The sequence below is a fragment of the Acomys russatus genome, chromosome 9, assembly GCF_903995435.1.
Source record: "Acomys russatus chromosome 9, mAcoRus1.1, whole genome shotgun sequence".
In the NCBI taxonomy this organism is placed as follows: domain Eukaryota; kingdom Metazoa; phylum Chordata; class Mammalia; order Rodentia; family Muridae; genus Acomys; species Acomys russatus.
Genome location: NC_067145.1, coordinates 35189717 through 35216222, shown reverse-complemented (window position 1 = coordinate 35216222; position 26506 = coordinate 35189717). Strand labels below are relative to the sequence as shown.

Sequence of the window (26506 nt, the reverse complement as noted above, 5' to 3'; positions counted from 1 at the left end):
TGAGACAAGAGTTTGTCTGTGTAGCCTTGGCTGTCCTTGACTTGCTTTGTAGACTAGGCTGGCCTCAAACTCACAGAGATCTGCTTGCCTCTGACTCCCTGAGTGCTGCAATTAAAGGCTTGTGCCACCTCGACTAGCTTCATCTGTCTTTACAAGCTAGTTTGGACTGAGTAACCAAACTGTAATGTAAATTTTCACCCATGCCATATGGAAAGATGACGTAAATCTTAAGGATTCTGTAGCCAACAAAATTTATTGACTGTGCAGGAGCTCTCATGTCTCAGCCCGTCTCATAGCTTTTCCCATGAAGAGGGATCAGCAATTTATGTTACCTATATTGTTGTTTTTCTTGGTTTCTTCCTTCATGTTTGCAGCCTAGATCTTCAGGAGGTCTCTCCAGTCAAATCTAATCTTTATTAACTTTGAAGGAATCCATAGCTTTTCTTCTCCAGTTGAAACAAAGGCAAAACCTCTTTCCCAATGCCTGTCTCTCCACTTCCATTCTGCAATTATCATTTAAAAATTTAAAGTCAGTAAGGCATTATTTAGTCTATCTCTGGGAAATTCCATATGAGCATTTCCTTTATTTTTATTTATTTTTTTGAGCATTTCTTTTAAAATTCTGCTAGATTTCTCTATAACTGCTTGTCTTGTAAGAATGTAAGATATATCTCTAACGTTTTCTGTGCCATAATGTTTAAAATATTTTTGTTGTATTCTAATGGATACATATGTAGAAGCATCATCAGCTTCAGTCTGTACAGGCGTTTCCAAGATTGTCACCACTTCTAATAAATGTGTAATCTCTGAATCAGCCTTTTCAAACTCAGGGCAGAAACATATTGAAATCTTGAGTAAGTATCAGTTGTATGATGTGTTACCATATGTACATATCTTAATTATCCAAATGTTACAAAATGAAACACATAATCTATCATATGACATTGCTTTAAGGTAGTATCATTGAATATAATCTGCATTCTTAATTCAGCGTATAGAGTCTGATTATGTTGTCTTATAGCTGAAGCTTTCTTAGCCAAATATGGCTTTAAGTTTTTTGTTTGACCCCCTGGTCCTATGTATTTAATCCATTTTACATTTTGTTTTTCCTGAGACAGTATCCCAATTCCTAGGGGCTGTGTAGATATCCTTTTAAGTGGCCAAGCTGAATCCAGGAATCTTGTGAAGTTGTTACATCTCCTCCTGTGTCCACTAAGCCTTCAATCTCAATTCCATCTAACTGTAATTTTAACTTTTGTGTCTTATCATTCATAGCACTTGGCCAAAATGCTTGATTTCTGGCCTTTCCTGAGTTCTCCTTTATGTAGTGAGGCTGTTCTGACTTTGCTATCTGAGTTATTAATGCCTGTATCCAGAGCAGTGCTGCTCATTGTCCTGCACATGAGTTTCTCGCTACTGACCGGAAGCAGCTGACTTAAATTTGATATGAGGTCTCCTAGGGCATTTCCTGACAATGTTTGCCTCTTGTAGATCTACATTAATTAGTCCAATTCCAGCCTTTACCACACCTTGCATACTTCAGCAGCCTGGGGCCTTCTTTTTGGATTATCTCTAGAAAACACATTGTTTCTAGGACCACTTTGCCTATAATCCCTTTTCAGATGACTTTGCTTGACTCAATTAAAGCATTTGACAATTTGTATTTTCTTAAGACCTTTAGATATTAATTTTTCCTATTTAAGTTGCATCCTTAATTTTTTTTTTAAAGCTAGTCTATCTATGAGATGCCTTCTAAATTCTTCATAACTTAGGGGGTGGCCACTGTTTGCTGGCACTTACTGTATAATAAATAGGTAAGCTATGGTTGATTTTTCTAATAACCTTTGTCTGACTTTCTTTATTTTCATTATATGGTATCTCAGTAGGCTCTGGTATTAGTTCCTCTATCTCTATCTTAGTATCTTTATTTTTATTTATAATTTTTTCTCATTTTTCTTCTAAGGCTTGGCACCACTTTTCATATTTCTCTTTTGTATCTCTAAAAGCCTTTTTCTTTGAGAAGGCACACACACAAAATCCATTATGGTTATTAAGGCTAGAATAAGAAATACCAGTGTGGTAATAACCATCATCAGTAATGTGTCAGTCTCAGTTAAGCCATTTGTTTCTTTACTTTCTGCTTTTATTTTTAAGTCATCTAATATGGCATCTTATAGGATCAAAAGCTCTGTTACTGGGTTTTTTTTTCTGTCTTATGTGTCTTATTCCTTTTAATTTTATTAATTTCAAGTTATTATATCTGTCAGATTATTTTTTATCCAGTCTCTTTCTTTCTTTACATTTAAGCATGATTTCAGATGTTTATTACCTGTTCGGAGGCTTGGCTGGGCTCAGGTTTCTTCTTTTCTGTTTGGGCCTGGCCTTTGTGTCTAGTGCCTTGGCTCCCCCTTCCCTTCCCCTTTCCCAAACAGGGAAGGGGCGGTTCTGCTGTTCCACCAGAGAAACCAAAACCACAGCTTCCGTGGTTTGCGACCTATTCCTAGGCTGGTGTGTGCTCTGCTGCCTGTCCTGGAACCTTGTGCCCTGCTGTGCTGGGCTAAGCCAGTGCCTCTGACCTCTGCCCACCTTGGGAAAGTGGTGCCAGTGGCTGCCTTGGTCACTGGGAAGCAGCTGGTCCCAAATGGGCTGTGGTTTTTGCCTGCCATTGTAGCTCATGGGTTCTTTGTACCACCCAACTCTGGCTGGAGCCACTACATACAGCAGTAGGTGCCCATAGGCTGGCGTGCTTCCGTGATTTGCCTGAGCCCATGTGACACCCTGGGCTGTACTGCTGTTTGTCCTCCCATGAGAGCCAAGCCTCACCTTTGCTGAGACCACCTGGCATTGTGCCTATCCAGGTCCCACAGTGGGCCCACACCTCCCATCAAGGAGTTGGCTCCTCAGAGCAGCTGAATGACGAGGAGACTTTCTCCTACTCAGAACAATTTATAGGGCTAGGAGGTGGGGTTATGTGTGCACTAATCACCAGTGCTGCTTTTATTCTTCTTTAGTCTATGTTGTATTTAAATGAATTAGTTTTTCCTGGCTGGGCTGTCCCAGCATGTAGGAGGCTGAGGCAGGCTGGGCTCTGTGAGTTTGAGGGCAGCATGTGAATTTCAAGACAGGGAAGGCTAAGTAGATAGACCCTGTCTCAAACAATAACAACAACAAAGAAATAGTTTTTCTGACAATTATGTTTGTGCAAAATACAATTAACTTTCTGATAAAATTGAAACAACCAGAACAGGGCATGCTGGTGCACGCCTGTAATCCCAGCACTCTGGGAGGCAGAAGCATGTGGATCTCTGTGAGTTCAAGGCCAGCCTGGAGTCCAGGATAGCCAAAGATACACAGGGAAACCTTGCTTCAAAACAAACACAGAAACAATTGAAATGAACTAATCATATTGAGGTTTTAAGGATGAAGCATAAGTTAAATTCTGAACTTCTTTCCTAGAGCTTTTCTCTACTCTCTCCCCATACACATCCTAAAATGGGCTGCATAGGAGCACTCAGGCTCCCTTGAAGAATTGTGTTGCTCAGTTGAGTTTCATAGTCTTCTTTAATTATCACAACATGTGGCTGTTGTTTTCACAGGATTCTCGTGCGATACTGGAAAGGTTCCCCACAATTGGTCAGCTGTTGGCGAAAACTTGCTTGAATCCTCTCATCTTAGCATACGGTAAGAGTCTCAACACACAAACACCTAGGAGCAGTTCCCTTTCTGTACTTCTAATGAGGCACAGGGATATAAATTGTAACCTCATGTTTCCATGGGGCAGCTCACCAAGTGCGTGCATCTTCCTGTGCTTCTGTGTATAACAGACACACGCACGCACGCACGCACACAGGCTCATGAATGTGGGCCTATAGGAAAACAAGGCTTCTTACAGTGGAGAGGAACCACCTCATGATGTAAACACCAGTGTTTGTCTATAGTCACTTTCATTACCTCATTTTAAATTCTCTATAATTAAACTTGGTACTAATGATACCCAGTTAATTGCTTCACAGTTCATTAACTCATGTACTTTTACCTATATTATAAGGTTTGGTTTTCTTTGGTTTTTCAAGACAGGGTTTCTCTGTGTAGCCTTGGATGTCCTGGACTCATTTTGTAGACCAGGCTGGCCTTGAACTCACAGAGATCTGCCTGCCTCTGCCTCCCAAGTGCTGGGATTATAGGCATGCACCACCACGCCCAACTGGGTACATGTCTTCTTGGTGGAAAGAGTCTTTTGGTTAGGGTGAGAGGATAGAGGAAGGACCTGGAGAAGAGGGTGAGTACAGCATCCTCAGTGACACTGCGTGCACTCACTGCCTTCCCTGTAGCCTCGAGCTCTGGTTCTCATTGCCAGCAGCTGTAGGCTGAGACCAGAGCGTCCCCTGCGCCCTATGAACATCCATTCCTGTAACAAGAACAGCAACCTAGCAGCTAAAATAGTCTTCATCATCTCAGATAACTGCTGTTTTATACTTCTAAACTGAGGACTAAGGTGTAGAGAGTGTAACCTCTATCTGGAAGCTCAGTTAGGATACCAAACAGTGAGCTATTAGCAGCAGATGTATGTTGGCACATACTTTTTCCTTTCGCTCATTTTTAGAATTCAAGTGTGTGCCAAGATCAGATGGTGGATTCTATTGGATCTTAGGCAGTTTCCTGTATCACCTTGTGGGATGCCCAGTTCCAGCCATGGAGCCTTTGGGGAAGAAGCTTCTGGCCATCCCTGTATGGAGTGTTAACGGCACTCAGGTGACCAGCAGTGGCTTCCTTATGTCTGTGACCTATCTAAGCATAGTGAGCCGTGTGCTGACTAGCCATGGGACATGCCAGCACAGCACATCTGAGCAAAGATTGGGAGAATGTCCCTAGTTCTCTTTTAATTCCATATGAGAGAAAAATGATAGACTTGTTGAGCTAAATGTATAGAATCACTCCACACCTGGGGATGGGGTTGCCCATCTTTTAATTCTTTGGAGTTTACTTTTCATAATCAACCATTTTCCTCCCTCTCTTTTTGAAACTGTTTCCTAGTACATCACATTCTTTACAGTGAGGCATATCAGAATGTCTGTTACTTGTGTTTTAGTATTTACACCAGGTCAAGTACAGCAGTCATATTTTACTCTGAGATATCAGTTTGGCCTGAAAGAATTATTTGAAAGTCATGAGTCTGGAAATTGTTGTACGTTAGGCAAGACTATAGCTCCTGGTGCTTTATTGAAGCTCATAGGAAAATGAATGTCCCTCAGAATGACCCTGGTGAGTTTATTCAGAGTTATTAATTACCGACAAAGTAAAAGCTTAATGGTTTGTCACTGGGGGAAAAATAGGCCTAAACATTATGAAGGGATGGGTGCTCTCAGTGAGCGTGGAGCTCTCCTGTAGTCTGTGCGGCCCTGAGCCTTTGATAGCGAAGCTGTTGGAAGCACTGCTAGCTCTAGGAGGCGGGAAGGTGCACTCTGGGTGGCTTTGAGGATGCTGCAGGGCTGGTACGTCCACAGGGTCTGCATTGCTGTGTCTAGCCTGTGTGCTGACGGCTTCAGTTGATAGGTTAATTTTATTTAGACTAATTGTGCTGTAAGTCTCTGCCTGGAGCAGATTTGGCCACCAGAGACAGGGACAGAGAGTAGTTATTTTGCCTTAAAAAGATGGAAACTACTGATCTTTGAAATGTGAAATTAGAAACATCTTGAAGAGCCCAACACTTTCAGCTCTTTTCATCCCTCTTGTTTGGCTTTAAAAACTGCTGCTGCTTCAGAAAAAGAGTTGACCACACAGGAGCTGGACAGTGAGCTGTGCCCACAAACAGGCTTCTGCCCAGCTTGTTGCATGAGGTTTTCTAAGTATGTTCTTAAGGCCTCTGCCCAGCTTGTTGCATGAGGTTTTCTAAGTATGTTCTTAAGGCCTCTGCCCAGCTTGTTGCATGAGGTTTTCCTATTTGATAAAGTCTGCTCATTTTAGTTTTATTTTCTGCAGATGAAAGCCAAAAAATTCTAGTGTGGTGCTTCTGTTGTCTGGTGAACAAAGAACCACGGACGGCTGGAGAATCAGAACTTAACTCGTGGGTCCTGGTAAGAGAGTAGTGTCATCTGCCTTGCTCTGACTTCAGCTGGTGATTTGAAGGCACCTCTCCCCACACATACTTCTTTCATCTTTATTGGCTCAATTCTGTGATATATTAAGGCTTTCAACCTGTAGGTCACAACCTCTTTGGGGGTTGAACACAGGGATTGCATATCAAATAGCCTGCATATCAGATATTTACATTATGATTAATAAGAGTAGCAAAATTACAGTTATGCTGTAGCAATGAAATAATTTTATGGTTGGGGTCAACACAACATGAAAAACTATTAAAAGTCACAGCATAAGAAAAGCTGAGAACAACTAGCTTTTTTTTTTTTTTTAAAGATTTGTTTATTTATTATGTATACAGTGCACATTAGGTCACATTATAGATGGCTGTGAACTACCATGTGGTTGCTGGGAATTGAACTCAGAACCTCTGGATGAGCAGTCAGTGCTCTTAACCGCTAAGCCATCTCTCCAGCCCCTGAGAACCACTAGCTTAGCATGTTGCCTTTTACTGTTAGATTTATGCTGTGTGATGAGCTTGTCAGGAGATTTTAGGTTTGCTTGGTGATAAATTTCCACAATACTGCTCCTTCTGATGACCCTCCTAGGGCTGACACCACTGCATGCTGAGTGGTTTTGAAAAACACTTGGTAATGATTAGATGAACGCACTGGGTTTTCCTCGAGCTGTTGCTGGAAGCACTGCATCTCCTGGCAGCACAGTTTACATCCTCACATAATTTTCCTCCTAGAATGGCTCTGCTTCTCAAGCCTCTTCTGTAGTAAGCATGAGTGGAGAAGTACCTGTAGGGGCTGGAGAGATGACTCAGCAGTTAAGAGCACTGACTGCACTTGTAGAGGACCCAGGCTCACATCCCAGCACCCACATGGCAGCTCACAAGTGTCTGTAATTCTAGTTCCAGGGGAACCATGACACCAGGCATGCATGAGGTACACATATATGTGCATGTAGACAAAATACCCATAACATAAAAGAAATATTTCCGGAAAATGCATCCCAGAGTTGATGCTTAGGCCACTGCTCCTCATGCTTTCAAAGTCATTAATCTCGGCAGTCACCCGAGAGCTGATGGTTCCTCCGTATCTGTTTCCTCTGGAATGGCAAACACAATTTGGCTGGCTATTTTGGCTGTGTTCTGTTGCCCCCACTAGGTGCACAGCCTGTGGACTTGCTGATGCAATACCATCAGACTCACTAATTGTCATGTGGTTTCCATCAACCGTTTAGAGTGCTGAAATAGCCCAGTATATTGGTACACAGGGCTTGGTCTATTGATGGCTGGCGATACATCACCTCCACTTCTTTTTATGTGTCCTTTATTTTAGACAAAATTGGTAACAGTGATGATAAATACACTATTGTACTTTTCTGTTAGATTGGAAGAATAAGAGGGGTTAAAAGGATTGGGCAAGAGAATGAATGAATACAGAATTTAGTTTGGAGGAAAATTCATGTAAGGGGCTGAAGAAATGAACTGATAAATGGAGTTAGAGGAGGAGGAATCTATAGAAATAGAGTAATACTTAGATTTTAATAGAGTAATGTGTTGTCTTTAAGTTTTTGATTGTTACATTTTATAGAATGTTTGCTATTTTAAAAACAATTACTTAGTGTGCAAGTTTGTATTGGCTAGCTCATTAAGTCATAAAGTAGCCCATCTAATAAAGTATTTCTAGGATGGGTGGGTTAACTTTGTACAGTTAATGTATGACTTGACTAGCCCATTTAAAAATTTCTATCCTCATATTTTATTTTGTGCTCTTTTCATTGTTTAATGGGTAAGCTAGTACTGAGACACACTTAAATTGACAGTAATACAGGAAGGTAAAATTTGAACAGTTTCTTCCACTGGGGCCCTGAGATGGTGACCACCCCACTCTAGAGTGGATATGGGTTGTTAGTAGAGTGCTGCTGGCGGGTGTGATGGTGGCACAGAGGGGGATACTGGCTTAGACAGGGAGGGCTGGAGACATTTCCTGAGGAAGGTGGCAAACTAAATGTGTTGCCAGGGTGCCTGTGCAGGGAATAGCCAGGTGTGTCAACAAAGAGAATGTACAAAGCATGATGGGAGAAAGCAGACCAAGGAAACTCCTAGTTCTTGCAGATACCTACAGCTTGGTGTTCCTGGAGTGTGTGCTAACCACGATGTTGGAAAGACAAACAAACACCAGCTGTTGTGGTGATCACAGTACCGATCTTTCTCCCTCCCTCCCCTACCCCTACCTTCTTTCCTTTAAATTAAAGGCAGTAGGGAACCCTAGCGTATTGAAACAGAAATCACATGATGGGTGTTAGTTTCCGGAACTGAGTGAGAAGAGGTTGATGTGGAAAAGGGAAGGCAGCACTTGTGACCAAGGGGAGAAATTAGGAGTTGTGGTAGAATGAGGTGGTGGGAAGGTAGACTAGGTGGGGTATGCAGACTGAGTGCAGGTGTGCTTGGGGCTTGGCAGGGCATGGAGGGTGATTGAACACAGCACCCACAGGAGGGAAGCTGACTGATGGAGAGAAGCTGAGAGTGAGTACTGACTGGGAGCACATCAGTGGAGACAATTGAGGCAGGACCACCCTGAGAGCACAGGAGTCCTCATTAAAGAGGAGTGGAAGGGATCTTGACTTCAGGGTCAGAGTCAGAGAGAAAAGCCACAGTGCTGAGGAATGGGGTGTGTGTGGTCCTTTGTGCTAGTGCTGTATGCTGTACTGCACCGTGAGAGGCATATGTACTGCCTGTAAAATGTTAACCTTTGTAGGAGCTGCTGAAGAACTAAGTAGGTGAAAGTAACTTAAGGTTATTACTGATCCAAAATGCCATTATTTCAACACAGTTACTATAGAATTATTGGGATTATTCAATATTTTATACTGTATCTTGAACACTTATATTTACATATTTTATTATAATTCAGACACTACATTTTAGTTGGAAATTATCAATCTTTGTATTTCATAAAATTTATGATAGGAAGTAGGTTTATATATTTAAGTTATTTAAAATTTATAACAATCAAGTAACAGTTTAAACTTTTATTAAAATTAGTGGAGCTGAATGTTCCGTGTGTGGCTGTGCTGCTGCATTACCGTGTTCAGCAGCTGGAGTGGCAGCAGGCATGTGCTGGTCAGCTGCAAAGCTTACAGTGGAAGGATGGAAGGCCCTCCTGCAGCTGTGTACAAAGGAAAACCCTTTCTGAGACTAGGCTTTGTAAGAGGTGGGAACAGCCAGATCCCTCCAGGCTGTGAAATGATGGGGAGCCATGAGATGAGATAGACATTAGAGCCTAGTACTGAGGAAGGAGGACACAGCAGTAGGTCAGGTTTCAGCTGCTCGGTGGGAATGAGACGGTCTTGACGGTGCTTCCTTCCCTTATGAGGTCATGCTGAGTACAAGGGACCTAGACAACCCTCCTCTGCTCTGTGCAAGCCTGTTTTGATGAAGAAGTGTGAGTAGATTAGAACAATTGACAGTCTTCTAAAGCTAAGGAGTGTGCTGTCAGTTCCTACATGGCTTCATGAGGCACTGTGGCAGAGGGAGCTAGTTGTTAGTTTTTAAATCACTAATATATTGAATTTACTTTTTTCTCACAGGTAAAAGGCTTGCTTTTTGTTTTTTGTTTTTGTTTGTTTGTTTTTGTTTTTTTGTGCCTGTGTATGTGCATGTTCCTGTGGGTACACACGCATGTGTATTGGTATGTGGAGGTCAGAGGTCAGTCCCAGATATTAGTCCTTAGGGGCTGCTTACCTTGTTTGTTGAGGCAGTGTCTCTCAGTAGCCTGACTATTGGTTAGCTGCCTGCTTAGGAGTCTGTCCATGTTCATGTCTGCAGAGTATGCTCCACTTTGCCCAGCTTTGTTAGCTAGACTGTGGTGAGACTCAGTTCTCACATTTGCACAGAAGGCACTGTGCCAACTCAGATACCTCCCCAGCTCCAGACATGTCAGCTTTTCATAAAAGGTTTTAGAATAACATATTGCACATTAAAGATACATAATATAACTTGGGCCTGGAGAGACAGACAGCTCAGCAGTTAAGAGTACTGAATGTTCTTCCAGATGACCTGGGTTTGATTCCCAACACCTACATGGCAGCTCATTCACAATGTTTTGTAACTCAGTTGCCGGGGTCCAGCGTTCATAGCTGGCCTTTTTGGGCATTGCATGCTCAATGGTACACTGACATAGAGGCAAACACCCATGCACTCTAACTAGCTAACTAACTAACTAGGTCTCATTGAGTATCCTTATGAAAACTGTATCAGACATATCATACAATTGTCTAGTTGCAGTAATAAAATCTTGAGTAATTCTGTGTTCTGTTGACATTTATTTATTAAACTCTAGAGAGCTATTCTATGACCTGGCTAGCCACTCCAATAATCAAGACAGAGACCTAACAATTTATTTAAACAGCTGTAGCACAATAACTGGGCAGGTATAATTTAAAATAGTTTTTTATGCTAGTCCCAGCTGCATTTCCCAAATTACTTGCCAATACGTTGTCCTGTCTGCGTTGGGTCTGCTCCATCAGGCTACATTTTCTTTCTTCATCTTCTTCCTTCTCTCCCTCCTGCTTCTCTCACCTCCTAGTCCCTACCTTAGGTCCCAGCCCAGGACCCGAAGCTCCGCCTATTTCTATTCTACCTAGCTAGAGGCTCCAGCCTTTCTTTATTAGCCAGTCATCACTAATAAGGGAGCAAGGTTTACACAACATCATTTCATGTATGTGAGGATGTACCAGATCTTGGGGGCCAGTGTTCTAGCATTTGAATTCACAGCAGCCCTATCGGACCCCAACAATGTTCTAGAGCATTACATGTGTGATTAAAAACAAACTTCTAAAATCTGTGCTAGAAGGTAGCAGAGGCTGTCATACTGCATCCTTGGGTTTTCTCCTGATGGAAGATAAACTGCAGATGTGTAGCTGTGTGCTACACGCAGCACTGGAGAGTGCTGGCATGCAAGGTGGCCGGAGGAACCAGAAACACCAGACTTTAGGATTACAGGGAAAATGGAGTCCTTACCTTGAGCAGGTGTTGGAGTGGGGCATGTCCCCTGAAGGGGCTACGGCTGGAGAGAGAGCTCTCTTCTCTGGCGTAGAATGCAATACCATCAAACTGGAATCCTGGGAGCCACATTGCAGCTGGTGCTGGAATGAGGCTCTCTGCCCCTTCTAGCATGTTCACAAAGTTCTCAAACTGGAAGACATTTTAAAAAGTATCTTATTTTATGTGGAGGATGGCATGCCATGGCACATATGTGGAGCTTGAGGAAATAAGTTCTCTCTTTTAACCATGTAGGTCCCAGGGATTGAACTCAGGTCCTCAGGGTTGTGTAACAAGCCCCCCACCTTTTTTTTTTTTAACCCACTGAGCAGTCTCACTGCCTTGGGAAATACTTAGGAGATTAAAGGCCCCTGCATTATTCTAAGGAGTGATGACTGCTTTTCTTTCTTGGCTCATTGGACAGCCACTTTGAGGAAACACTGTGAGCAGGGAACTGACCATGACTTTTATACAAGTTCATAAAGAAATCTGCATGGTAGGAAAGCTCTGACCAACTGCTTTCATAGGGACACAGAGAGTGCTTCCATTTTGTGCTGGTTGGGCTTTGTCAACTTGGCACAGTTCAGGTTATTTGACAAGAGGGAACCTCAAATGATAAAGTACCTCCATCACATTGACTTGTAGGTAAGCCAGGAGGGCATTTTCTTGACTAATGATTGGTTGATGTGGGAGGGCCCAAGCCCACTGTGGACAGTACCTTTCAGGGTAGAAAGAAAACCGAGCAACCCAGGAAGCAGAGTTCCCTCATTGCCTCTGCTTCAGTCCCTGCCTGAGTTCCTGTCCTGGCTTCCTTTACTGATCCCCTCTAATTAACTTGTTCCTCCCCAAGAACTTTGGTCATGGTGTTTATCACAGCAAAAGAAAGCAGACCAGGACAACACTTAAAATTGGTGGTTTTCTTGTCTAGGAGGCTGAAGGCACTTACAGAGCCAGCAAAGGGGAGAGTTAGAGCGAAAAGACTTGACCTTTTATGATTCATGTCCCGTTGCCCACATTCCTTCCTTCCTCGCCTAATATGACCCTCTTTTGGTCTACTCTTCTTCTTTTTTTTTTTTAAATTTTATTTTATTTTTAGTAATTTATTCTTGTTACATCTCAGTGGTTATCCCATCCCTTGTATCCTCCCATTCTTCCCTCCCTCCCATTTTCCCCTTACTCCCCGCCCCTATGACTGTGACTGAGGGGGACTTCCTCCCCCTTTATATGCTCATAGGATATCAAGTCTCTTCTTGGTAGCCTGCTATCCTTCCTCTGAGTGCCACCAGGTCTCCCCCTCCAGGGGACATGGTCAAATATGAGGCACCAGAGTATGTGTGAAAGTCATACCCCACTCTCCACTCAACTGTGGAGAGTGTCCTGTCCATTGGCTAGATCTGGGTAGGGGTTTGAAGTTTACCGCCTGTATTGTCCTTGGCTGGTGCCATAGTTTGAGCGGGACCCCTGGGCCCAGATCTGCCTATCATAATGTTCTTCTTGTAGGTTTCTAGGACCCTCTGGATCCTTCTACTTTGCCATTTCTCCCATGCTTCTCTCATCTAGAGTCCCAATAGGATGTCCTCCCCTCTGTCCCAGTTTCCTGGTAAGTGAAGACTTTCAACGGGACATGCTCCTTGGGCTAGTGTGCAGATATAAGTGAGTATATACCATTTGAGTCTTTCTGCTTCTGAGTTAACTCACTCATTATGATCATTTCTAGCTCAATCCATTTGTCCACAAATTTTGGGAATTCCTTGTTTTTAATAGCTGAGTAGTATTCCATAGTGTATATGTACCACACTTTCTTTATCCATTCTTCTGCTGAGAGATACTTAGGCTGTTTCCACGTTCTGGCAATTATGAATAAGGGTGCTATGAACATGGTTGAGCAAATTTTCTTGTGTGCTGGAGCATCTTCTGGGTATATTCCAAGGAGTGGAATAGCTGGGTCTTGAGGAAGCCCTATTCCCAGTTTTCTGAGATAGCACCAGATAGATTTCCAAAGTGGTTGTACAAGTTTGCATTCCCATCAGCAATGAAGGAGTGTTCCTCTCTCCCCACATCCTCGCCAGCATGTGGTGTCGCTTGAATTTTTGATCTTATCCATTCTGATGGATATAAGATGGAATCTCAGAGTTGTTTTGATTTGCATTTCCCTGATGACTAAGGAGGCTGAGCATTTCTTTAAGTGTTTCTCAGCCATTTGATACTCCTCTGTTGAGAATTCTCTGTTTAGTTCTGAGCCCCATTTCTCAATTGGGTTATTTGGTTTGGTGACGTTTACTTTCTTGAGCTCTTTATATAGTTTGGATACTGTGGTCTACTCTTCTTACATAACAGTATAACATGATGCCTTATACATAGTACTTGTGTGACTTGTCAAAGTGAAAAGTTCAGGTCTAAGATTAAATAGATTATCAGATGTTAGAAGCAGGTTAAGGGTGATAGTTTAATTTTCATTTCATTTGAATGTAATTCTGCTTTTATACTTCGGTGCCTTTGAATTATTTTGGACTGTCTATTTTGTTTGTTTTATGTTGCTGCTAATCAAAGAGTCACACTTTCTGCCTATCAGGAGTGAGGTGTTTGGACTGTACCAGTGGGATGATATATTGTATGTTTTCAGTTTGTTTGATGGCTATGTTGACTTTCCTTTTAAGTAGAACTTTAACTGAATTGGCTTAGTTCATAGAACATTGACTCTGATTTCATACAGTCTCCTCCCCCCCCATGTCATCAGTTTGAAATAAAGAATGCTTTTACATTTATGTATTATATTTTGTTAAGACGAGTTCACTGATTTCTTTGTCTGAATTGCCCAGGCTAGATTCCTTGGTACAGTTTTGAATACCTTGAAAAGTAGGTTGAAACAGTGAAGTCTGTTGTGGGAGCTGTTTGCTAGTGTGGAGCCATTGTTGAAGGGTGTGCATGTTTGCACTGCATGTGTCTGCATAGGCTCTACATCTCAGACCAAGTGTGTCTTTCTGGAGTGTTGTTCCTACTAGATCTGGTTCTGTTTAATACTGACAATGTTGGTGCATGGCAAAGAACCAGATGGATTTAAGCTCATAAATCTTGGTTCCTAGGTCTTTGAAAGGCTTTGTGGTTCAAAGGGCCCTTTACTCTGGTAGATGCAAGAAGTACTTACAAAACTGTGGCTCTCAGAAGGATTTCACAATTCTACAAATCTACAGACTCCCTCCAGATGCATTACTCTTCTGGGAACTAGAGCTGCAGTTCTTTATGCATTGCAACCTGCACTTGACTATATTAAAAGAGGGACCAGATATTTTATGACTGTTTATTACATAAAGTGTCTGTGTTAGTTACCTTTTCGAGGCTGTATGAAACACCATGACCAAGGCAACTTATGGAAGGATGGGTTTATATGAGCTCAAGGTTCCAGGAGGACCAGAGAACCATCGCCATGGGGTGTGGGGACAGTAGCAGCAGCCAGGCATGACAGCTGGAGTCCAATCCTAAGTTGCTGGTAGGAAGCAGAGAGAGCATACTCCTTAACCTTCCCAACAGTGCCAGCAGCCTGGACTAAGTGTTCAGATGCTTGAGACAATGGGGGACATCCCACTCAAATCACCACAGTGTCTGAAGTAGTCACAGTTGCAGAGGCTGGATGGGGAGCTATTTGATTATAGGGAGTTTTTACAGATGGAGTTCTGGGAGTCTGTCCTCTACCAGTGTGAATAAGAACAGTGCCTAGCTCTTCACGTCAGAGCTGCCTGGGCAGCAAGTTCTTCTTGCACTGGTTTTATTGTTGTTAATTTTCTTTTTTAAAGCCATAGTAGAATTTCTTTTCTTTTTTTTTTTTTTTGTTTTTGGAGACAGGGTTTCTCTGGGTAGCCTTGGCTGTGCTAGACTCACTTTGTAGACCAGGCTGGCCTCGAACTCACAGCAATCCGCCTGCCTCTGCCTCCCGAGTGCTGGGATTAAAGGCGTGCGCCACCACGCCCGGCTCCATAGTAGAATTTCTAAATGATAGCAATCCTGTTGGTAGTTGCTGGCTGTGGTGGTAGGTAGCCAGCTTTGTGGTGGGAGAACTTACATTGAGAAAAGAGGTTTGATAGCCTGTAGGCCAGCTTGCTTAGGCCATGGAGGGGCTCTACAGTCACTTGAAAAATATATTGCCTCAAAGCTAAACTTTAAGCTAGACTCTTTACTAGGTTGTCCTGGTCCTGAGTTTGTGATTCTATGATCCTAAGATGATGGGTGCCTTGTGGTCTCATCCATGAGTCAAATATTGGGAAGTATAGGTGTTATTTTTTCCTGGATCATTGATAGTGAGTGAAAATACCACATCATGGCCCTGCACGGCATTAAGTGCTCTTACAGGCTGAGGTCTCTTTAGAGAAGCCGAGCGAGAATTGCTGGTTCCTTATGTGGGATGCTGATTGGGACTGAGGAAGGTCTTCCTCTCGGCCTTATGCTTTTGACAGGTTTGCCCTACTTGCTGGTGTTGTTCCAGCCTCTGGAGCAGCCCGAGCATTTCTCCCAACCGTGCTCAGAATAACGAAGACACCAGTGAACATGTTCTTTGTACTGAGTGTTAGAGTGGGAGACAGTAAACAGTGCAGACTTTGGGCTGGAATCTAAGTTTCAGGACGTCCACTCCAGGAAGTGCTTCCATTGTTTACAGCCTGTGAAGTGTTACTACAGCAAAACCCAGTGAGAAACTGATTCCACAGAATGGCAGTACCATGCAGACGCACACATTTGTCCAAGATGTACCAAAAAGTCACAACAATGTATCCTTTGTGTTATAATACCTAAAACATTTGAAAGGGTGCACCTGATATGCTTCACACTGCCATATCACCATATTTAAAGTGTGCAGCTTGGGTCTTCTGGCCAACATACACACCCTGTAACTGGGCCTGTAGACAGATGGTGCAGCATTTCTGTCCTCCCCAGAGTTCCCCATTGCCCCTACGTTCAGTCACCTCCAGCTTTGGGTGACTGCTATCTGCTTTCTCTCTCCACAGATTAACTTTTATTTTCTATAATTCCACATAAATAGAATTATACACTGTACACACTTTTATGTATGGCTTCTTTCATTTAGCATGATGTTTATCCATGTTGCAACTTAAAAGATTATTTCTTATTATTTAGAAATATTCCATTGAACTGATAAGCCAATTTGTTTATGCGTTGACTTATTGATAGTTAATTGAATTTCTTGACTTTAATTTTTGTCTTTTATATATAAGTTGCTGTGAATATTCATTGAAATGTACGTATAGTCATATATTTTACTTAATCTTTGATAATTTCTCAGGACTAAAGTTTCTGTGCTGTGCAGTCCTATATGTTTAATATCGCAAGAAGCTGCCCAATGGTTTGCAGCTTCCCCAGGAATGTATGGGGCCTCAGGTAGCTTTATCTGCTCCCAGCACCTAGTGCTGTCAGTCTTCTGCTCTGCTCGTCATCTAATGCTCAGAAGGCCTCCTGCTCCCAGTGTTCCCGATCGTTTGGCGTTGAATATCTTCTGCCTTTTGTGAGTGTGTTTTTAAGAATTTAATCTATTTTGATTAAAACCAGGCATGGTTTTCAGGTACTGCTGCTTTGCCAGGTCTGTGTTCAGAGTAAAGCCTGTGTAATTGTGGGTTTTCACCCCTCACCCCAGTTCCTGAATTTATACAGGCTCTGAGACTATATTATTAGTGAATAAATGCCTAGGCCATAAGCTCATAACTTATTTTTACCATATATTCTATTCTATGTGTGCCACGTGGCTGGTTCCTTCTCCTCAATTTCATAGTCTGTCTTCCTCAGAGTCCAGAGCAAATCTCTCTCTGCCTCTGTCCGAGAGTTCATCTTTCTCCTGAACCTCCCACCTCCTTTTTCCTGCCTCAGCTAGAGGACATCAGCTTTTTGTTGACAGATGGATGATGCTTCCATGCAGTACACAAGAGCTTCTCTCTACAAACCTGGTTAGTGGTCTGGCTTTTTTTTTTTTTAATGATGTCTTATGAGCACCAGCAGTGGCAACTCACAATTCTGCCCATGTGTCAGACCACCTTGCAGCCCAAACTGGAGTCTGGACTGTGATGGACAGTGTTGACAGGTCCCCACCTTGACCAGGACTGCTTAGTTTTGCATCTATTTAAACATAACTCTCAGGTCAGGACACACAAGACAGACTTGCTAGAGACTGGGGGTGTCAGTATGCCCCCAGAATGAGTCTTTGTGTATCTCACCATTGTGTGTTTAGTGGGCATACTGAGATGTGTGGTCAAGGCTCTGCTTGTTGGGGCTGCCGGGGCAAGGCTTTGACCAACACGCCAGCAGCGAACGTTTCTCCAGCACTTCTCTCTGCCTCAGTACTACGAGTCTGTTTTTTGTTTTAGATACTGTATCTCTCCAAGTTCTGTTTTGTCCTCATGTGTGGTTTTCGTGGTTATAGTCATGCTTGTCTTTACGTACTCAGTCATACATGTTCAAAGTCCTTGATATCATTTCTGGCTTGTTCTTTTTGCTCGTGGTCCCTGCTTTATGGCTAGGTGTATGTGTTGCTGTCCACCACTAGAAGGCTGTTGGGACTGTTACTGCAGGAAGGACCTGACTGTTTTCTTTTAGAGGGTTGGTATTATCTTAGAAGGCACTTAAGTTCTGTAGATTGGTGTGTGGGGTCTCTGCCACCTCCAAGGCCAACAGAGTAATAATCTTTTTGAGGTAAGAAGGAAGTTCAGTAGCTGGTGTTGATCCAAATTTGAAGAGTCGGACACCATGTAGTTTATTTTAGGCACAGGGAAGCACAGCACAACTTGGTGAAATATTTCCTGGTGGTAATTAATTCATTCCCATGTACACAATAAAGCTTAAGACATGATTGATATTCCCAGTTGTGCTTCTGACTCGGGGTCTCCAGACATAGTTGCATAATGACGCTTAGCTAGGCAGCTGGGTTAGCAGGATCTCCATTTGGTGAGACGGTTTTCAGTGAAACAGCTCTCTTTATTGGGGGGCGTAAGGGCTGTATAAACTTTGGGGAAGTGGGTAGGAGTTTTTTTTTTTTTTCAGAGTGAATGTGACTACCTCAAGGATGGCAGAGGTGTTGGTCACAAGGCTATGGGTACCACATACAGGGCAGGCAGGCCCAGAAGATGGAGGAGGTGATCCTTTTTACTGCTGGTCTCAAGGTTGAGCTGTTTTGGGTTTGGACCTGTCTCCCCACTCTTGCTCCAGGCTGGTTTCCCTGGTCCCACAGCTCACTTGCTCCACATGAGTGCATTGAAACTTTTTGTAAGTCCATGTGACATTTTCCATAAAGGTGGGTTCTATAGATTGACTACATGTGCCAATCTTCTGTAAAGATAGGTTCTATAGATTGACTGAGGAAAAACAAGCTCCTGATAAGGGACTAGGGGATGATCTTGTGTGGCTGTTGGCCATACAGGTAGTGCAAAGGTTACCAAGCTATGAATCTCTGTCACTCCCAGTCTTCTGGGTGGAAATGGGCTATGTAGCTCTCCCCTTTAAGAAGTTTCCCTGCATGTTTAACATTCCTGGTTCTCCTCATGCTTATCTGTGAGCACAGAACCTCTGTGTCCCTGCAGGTTGGGTTTGTCCTTTCCAGGCCGGTGTAGATGTTCTTTAGGGATAATTTTCCCTCCTCCTGGCATGCCTTTCCCTCTCCTGCTCTACTTGGGGTAGCTCTAGTGTGAGCTCTGGACCATTTACATGCTCACTTCCTGGCCATTATTCCTACCTGCCCTGGTAGAGTTTCACCCTGCTCATATACAGACGATTAGCTGGAGAAGCCTCTTGTCTACCACATTGGCTCTAGGACTTTTTCCTCTGTCTAGCTGCTTGTGGCCTCAGGTTCCAGCTGTGTAGTTTTTGGTCTAGGTAACTTGTGAGTTCTGTGCACTGTTCTCTGCTTCCTGGTTCTCGGGGTCCTTCCAGACAGAGTCCAATCAACATGAGATTCAGAGATCATAATCTGGTGCCACCTGCTGCTCAGGTGTTAAGCCCCTGCACTGTGGTGTGTGTATGTGTGTGTGTGTGTGTGTGCGCGCGCGCGTGTGCTCATGAGTCATTCTGTGAGTGCTTAGAACTGTACTGTGGGGTGTGTGTGTGCTCACTAGTCATTCTATGAGTGGTTAGAAGTGCACAGTGGTGTATATGTGTGCGTGTGTGTGCGCGTGCATGTGTGTGCTCAAGAGTCATTCAGTAAGTGGTTAGAACTGCACTGGGGTGTGTGTGTCTGCGCGTGCGCGTGCGCGCACACTCATGAGTGACTGTGGAACATGGTAGGAGTATGTATTCACCGTGCCATTGCTGTGGCCATCATAAAGGTAGAGTCCATGGTACAGGTTAGGGTTCAAAAGAAACTTTGCCATTTAATGGGAACACTCCTTGCTTTTCTGGATTCAAGTATGTTTTGTAGTTTGTAAAAATAGCAGTGTGAATCTGCTTTTGATGCCAAGAAGACATCATTAGTGACATGTTCTGTGTCTTGCTGGCTACTGCACTCCCCGTCCAAGCTGAGTTTTTTTCTTTTACTGTTGCCTGTTGGTTGACATATGTTAGTGTGCAGGATAGCAACTTTTATTATATTTTATATGTATGTATGATGCACATCCTTATATCTACCTATGTTGTCTGACTTTCTTAAAAATAGTTTTACCACAAATTGGTTTTGTCATTAACAACATATAGTCTAATTTTTTAATCTTTTAAAGAGTGTATGTAAGCTGCCATTTGAAGATCATAATTTCAGAATTCACCACAGTCCCATATTTGATAGTTGTAAAGATAGTGAAAGGCAACTCTTTGAGAAGCAACACTGCTGCTTCCTCATTATCTTTCTCTTAACCCCAGTGCTTAAAATGTATGTTAGAAACATCCTCCAGTGGACTACAAATCTGCTCCGTTAAGAAATGCAATAAATGTTACTGGGCGTGGTGGTGCACACTTTTAATTCCAGCACTCCAGAGGCAGAGGCAGGCAGATTGATGTTAGTTCAAGGCCAGCCTGGTTTACAAAGCAAGTCCAGGACAGCCAAGACTATACAGAGAAACCTTGTCTTGGAAAAAAAAAAAAAAAAAAAAAAAAAAAAAGAAATGCAACTAATAGTTTGGGCATGGTGGCACTTAGGAGACAGCATATCTGTGAGTTCAAGGCTAGCTTGGTCTACATAGTGAATTCGAGGCCTACAGGCCACAAGGCTACCTGCTGAGACCCTATCTTGAAAAATAGAACAAACCAACACATGCACACATGCATTTACACATACACCACACTACAGATACACCTGTACACACACCCACACACCTGCACATTCTCTCTCTCTCTCTCTCTCTCTCTCTCTCTCTCACACACACACACACACACACAAACACACACACACACACTCTATGGTATGTGTGCTGAAGTTCATGTAACCTGCAGTCCATCAGCTCTGACCTGGACTGTGATGTCTCATCTTCTCATGTGATGAGAATCTTTCTCACCTCCATGGTCTGCTTTGCAAGCAGCATAGCTTGGGCGTGTCTCCTGGGGCTCTAAGTACTTGAATCACAACCACAATTAGGAGGTGCCAGAAGGAAGCAGGTGGGTTAAAGATTTGTTTGGAAATAGTAACTTGTTGGGGGCAGAGAAAGGATGAATTTCAGGTTTTGAATAGAGATTCCATTTACAGAAATAGGGGCATTCACAACAGGTAGGCTGGCTTAATTTTGTTGTATTGTAATTTATACTCAGGCTTTTAAAATCAGGTTTTAGTTTTTAGATCAGTCTTAGGTTTGCAAAAATTTGAGTAAACAATACAGAGATTTTCTGTGTTCTTTTGTCTCACCTTACACTAACACATACAGAGCCCCTGCTGTGGTCAGACATGCTCTGCAGAGTGGCACGCCAGTAACGTTGACGAAGCAGCATTATCATGCCATCATCCAGAGGCCATGGTTTACAAGGAGATCACACTGGCTGTTCTGTAGGTTTGGAAAATGGCTGATATGTATATATCATGAATGCCTGACAAATTCCTTGAGATGCCCACTCATCCCTTCACTCCCAGGCCATGACTTTGAATCATTTAGTGTGGCACCTTCTCAGATGTGCATCTGTCAAAGCTCCTCTGGGGTTCCATGGTTCCATGGCTAGTGCTGCATATTGCCTATTGCCTGGATATACATATTGTCTATTGCCTCTCCTACTAAAGACGGTCATGGTTGCTTCCAAGTTTGGCAGTTATAAATAAAATAGTTGTAAATGTCTGTATGTAGGTGTTTATGTGGATACCATATGTTCACACATTCTTTAGGTCAGTGTCAAGGAATGTGACAGCTAGATTTTGCAGTAAGGAGATGGTTAGCTGTGTAAGGAGATGGTTAGCTGTGTAAGGAACTTGCCTCTCTCCCAAAGGCCCCATTCCACCTTTGCATCCTCACCCATAACAAATGAGTGCTCATGCCCATTACTGTGTGTCTTTAGTGTTCTAAGCAAGGCCTTTCTATCCTGCACCCAATCATGACCCTTTGCTTGATCTATACTTTCCTGATTATGTATGATGGAGAACATCATTCACCTTCTAACATCATGTGTTTATCTTCCAATGTGAAGTTCATTAAAATCTTTGGTATATTTTTAGCTTAGCTCTTTGCTTTCTTTCTGGTAGGTGTGTTTGCAAGCGTGTGTGTGTGTGTGTGTGTGTGTGTAGGTGCAAATGCACTTGTGTGTACATGTATGTTGAAGCCCAGGGTCAACATCTGAAGTCTTCCTTGATCACCCCCTACTGTATTCATTGAGTCAGGGTCTCTCCGTTGAGCCCAGAATTTTCTGATGCGTCTAGTCTAGATAGGCAGCTTCCTCTGGGATTCTGCCTCTTACTGTTGTGATTACAGATAATTTACCACATCCACCAGGCACACACATAGGTTCTGGGGATCTGGAGTCTGACAGGCACTGTATATTTTGAACTCTCTCCAGCCTCAATTGTTGTTGGGTTGTTTTTTTTTTTTTTTTTTTTTTTTTTTCCTCAATTGTTTTTATTGTTGAATTTAAGAATCCAGTGTACACCCTGGCTAACTGTGCACATATTATCTCTTCTGAAAATATTTTCTAGTTTGGACTATTCTCATTTTAAAAAATATATCTTTATATAGCAGAGAAATTTAACTTGAATTTCATTTTCTACTTCTTTCATGATAGTATCTAAAAGTTCTTAAACCAGAGGCTAAAGGTTTTCCTTAGGTTCTCACCTAGGTGTCTTAGCTTCCTGTTTTTATTCACGTCTGTTTCTCATTTACAATTAATTTTTGTGAAGTACATAGCTCTGTGTCTAGATGGCGTCTCGTGCATGTGTTTGGACAGATGACCGGTTGCATCTCAGGGCTGTGCTTGTCTGTAGGATGCTGTTTTGGATTTGGATCTGTGTGATGAGAGTGTTGGCAGAGCCGTGGGCTCTCATATGAGTGTCCTGATAGTTAGACTTCCGTGTGCCATAGTTCAGTTCTGGGTTGTGATGGTGTAGGGAAAGTTTGCTGTCATTTCATTTGTGTTCATATTTGAGAAATTGAAATGCAGTGATGTGAGGTGAAGACTGAGATTCCTCTGCCTAGGACAGTGGAAATAAGCAGCGTACCAGCGTAAAGCGCTCGCTTCTGCAACAAAGAGCCACAGACTCAGTGGCCTAACTGACACAACATCCTGGTTTTTTATTTGTTTGTTTTGTTTTGTTTTTTTAAGACAGGGTTTCTCTGTGTAGCCCTTGGCTGTCCTGGAACTCTCTTTGTAGATCAGGCTGGCCTCAAACTCCCAGAGATCCATCTGCCTCTGCCTCCTGAGTGCTGGGATTAAGGGCATGTTAACTTGAAGTTCTAAAAGAGTCTAAAGTGAGTTTCACTGAGGTAAGAGCTCTAGTCCTCAGAGCTGCATTCTGACATTATCTGCCTCTCCTTCCCAACCGTTGGAGGCCACCTGGATCCCTTAGCTCGCTGCCCTGTCCTTTGCCTTCAAAGCCATCAAATGCTCAGGCTGCCTTTAATGGCTTTTTGCCTGTTGAGCTCACCTGGATATTCAGAACCTGCTTCCTATTATAAAGATTCACAGATAGAAATTGCATCTGAGACTTGAAGTTCTTGTACTAAACAAAATGGAATATTATATAAGGTGGAAGGAAAGAACCAGCTCCTGAAAGCTGACCTCTAATCTCTGCATGTGTACCTGGACAATTGTGCACACACAAACACACATTCATACAAATATTATATATATATGTATATATATACATATATATTACAAAATGCATGTTTATGCACACACACACAAGTAAATAACAATTAAATAAATAAATAAGTATATACACACACACACACACTCCTAAAACTGTTGTGGGTTTTATCTGCATTGAAATTTATGCTGAATCCAGTACATGGATGAGATGTCTTAAACCTGAGAAGTCACCCAGTCCTTTAACAACTGAGGAATGTGATATTTAGGAGCCTTGTGTGCATGTCAGTGTGTCCTCTGTGTATTGAAGTGTGCACCACAGGGCCCTAAACATCATTTGCAGATTTTAAGCAGATGGTACATTTCATATAGGGCTTGAAACCTTTGGCTCTGGTGATGACACTGTGACAGTCACAGCAAGGGCGGCATCAGAAAGTGACAGGCCTTTTGGGGCTAGCACAACTCTGAGCTGTTTCCCCGAGTCAGGGTCTTGTGGTTGGGGTATGTATGGCTTCTGGAGGCACGTTTAGAAGAGAAGGGCTCTCATTCCCTGCTTGCCCTCAGCACACAGTCCTTGACAAGCGGTATCTGCTGCTATGTTGGTTCCTTCTGTTCTCTGTGAGCCCTGTGATTTGTGGGGAGCTGGGTTAGTTGATAGGGCACCCCTGTGGCCACGGGTGTGGATGCAGCTGGGACAAGGTAGAGGTGCTAATGTAATGAACATTTGGGTTTGTCTTTGCTTTATGAAGTGAAGAATTGCTTTGGTTTAGGACTTAGAACCTACCATGTGCAGCTTGCTGATTGTGTCTGATGCAGGGATTTGACACTGCATCTTCAGGTTGTAAGTCAGCGTGTTCTGATGAGGAGGTGTGTAGTGCTCCCTTCCTGTGCTTGCTTTAAGACATCAGGACTGACGCTTCTCTGAAAATGTGTTTGGAAGACCTTAGAGCCTCCTGCCTGGCTCTCCGTGTGTGGTCCTGCAGTGTTCTGTCTGGGGTGCTGGGGAAGTTAGCACTCACAGACACTCACAGATCTGGTCAGCTTGACTGTGTCCTCCTGTGAAGAGCCAGGGCTCTACACAGTTAGAGCCTGATTCATAGGAAAGGCCCTGGCCATAGATAGAGAGGCATGGCTATGGAGCAGATAGGATTTTCTTGAAGTTGAAGTGCTGAATATTTTATGTGAGTTGAGACTCCTGTTCTTGAAATCATGTATGTTCCTGGACAGGGTCTGTAAAGAACACATTGGCTTGTGCTAACTATGTTTTGTTATTAGCAGGGGAGTCACCCTGTCCCTGGTGATGTTTACAGCACGTGTTTGCTCTAGGTAGGAGTGCTCACCCTATGCTTTGTACTGCGGCTGAGGGCTTCATATATTAGTCACTAGATACTGCACATTGCAGACACAGAGGTCTTTGGGACCCTGAGACTAAAGACAAATACAAAAATTGCTCTATTTATCCTCTACCTGCTACTGTGGCTCCCAGATCAACCTCTGTCAGCACCCTGAGGGTTTTACACAAGTGTGCCTGTAGAAGGTAGTGGGAGATAGCTCACAGTGAGATGCTGTCAGTGGCTTTCCATGCTCTCTCCTTCATACCTGTGCACACACTCTTTATGCTAGCCATGACCCTGACTTGGAGGCAGAGGGATGGGAGCCAAGCTGGAGTCTGTGCCCATGTCTAGATGAGAGAAAAACAGTGCCTGTGCTCAGGTGAAAGTAGTGGTGTAAGAGAGATGAGCATACCACAATTGACAGGAATTGCGATAGCTTGGCAATTGAGACAGTGGGAAGCTATGAAAGAGTAAAACAAAATGTCTAAAATTTTGTCTTGAACATCGGTGGGATTGTGGAAGCAGTTAGTTGAATAACAAAGATGAGAAAGAGATTTAGGGAGTTTTGCAGGCATGTTGTTTGAGCTACCCTTTGCACAGGTATCAGTGTCTTATAAGTGGTTACAAATGCACTGGGAGTGTGAGAAGAAGTAGGGCTGGAAGGATTGCCTTCATGGTATGGCTTGGAGTTTAAATATCTTAAAAGGCTCAAGTGTTGAAGGCTTGGTGTCCCCAACTGATGGCACTGTTGGGAGGTGGTGGAACCTAAGGCTGTGTGGCTTTGTGGAAGGAAGGTCACATCATTGGTGGCATGTTCTTGAAGGAAACACAGATCATGGCTTCTCCCCACCCCTCCCTTATTTTCTGGATACCTCGAATGAGCAGCTGCCTCTGTCATATACTCCCACCACATCATGTAGCCCAAAGGAACAGAAGCACCGAGTGGCCAGGGGCTGAAACTGAACACAAAGAAGCCTTTTTCCTCCTTCTAGTGCTCATCCTCTTCTTAGTCCTCCTCCTCCTCTTAGTCTTCCTCTTGCAGATCTTCCTTCCCCTGTTCCTCCTCCTCTTCCTAGTCTCCTTCCTCCTCTTGGTCCTTTTCCTCTTCCTGATTCTCTTACTCTTCCTGGTCCTCCTCCTCTTTCTGTTTCTCCTCTTTCTAGTTCCCTTCTTCCTCCTCTTCCTCCTGCTTTCCTGTTCCTCTTCCTCCCTGTTCCTCATCTTCCTAGTCCCCTTCTTCCTTCTGGTCCTCCTCCTATCTCTGGTCCTCTTCCTCTTCCTGGTCACTCTCCTATTCCTAGTCTTCTTCCTCCTCCTGGTCCTCCTCCTCTTTCTTCCTGGTCCTTCTCCTCTTCCTCCTCTTCCTGGTCCTCTCCTCCTCCTGGTCCTCTACCTCTTCTTGGTCCTCCTCCTCTTCCTAGTCCTCCTCCTCCTCCTCTGTTCCTCTTCCTAGTCTTCTTCCTTGTCCTCCTTCTCATGTTTGTACCTTGTATGGTGTGTATATTCTTGTCAAGGCTGGATGCTGACTTTGTCTTCCTCTTGAGACAAGGTCTTTATCTGACCAGGAGCTCAGTAATAAGGACACTCCTGGCCAGTGAGTCTCCCAGCACTGGTTCTACAAGCACACGCTGCCACACCCAGCTTCTTACATGGGTGCCCAACCCACTCTCAGGTCCTCATGCCTGTACAGCAAGCATGTCACTAACAGAACCCTCTCTTCAGTTTAAGATACTTAGGTCAGACATTTTATCACAGAAACAGAAAGCGAAAACATTCCCATGTCGAAATCAGTGGCTTTGGATAGGGCTGGGCTTTCAGGGTTTGACCCCAGAGTGTCACAGGAGGGAGACAC

At 43.3% G+C, this 26506-nt stretch overlaps 1 protein-coding gene across 1 annotated transcript in view; it reads left to right on the top strand.

The window, feature by feature from the left end:
- Fancc (FA complementation group C) overlaps positions 1–26506 on the top strand; it is a 116208-nt gene that overhangs the window by 25786 nt on the left and 63916 nt on the right. The window contains exons 3-4 of the mRNA XM_051151144.1: positions 3597–3681; positions 5980–6074. Coding sequence (XP_051007101.1) covers positions 3597–3681; positions 5980–6074 — 180 coding nt within the window. The remainder of the gene's footprint in view (positions 1–3596; positions 3682–5979; positions 6075–26506) is intronic.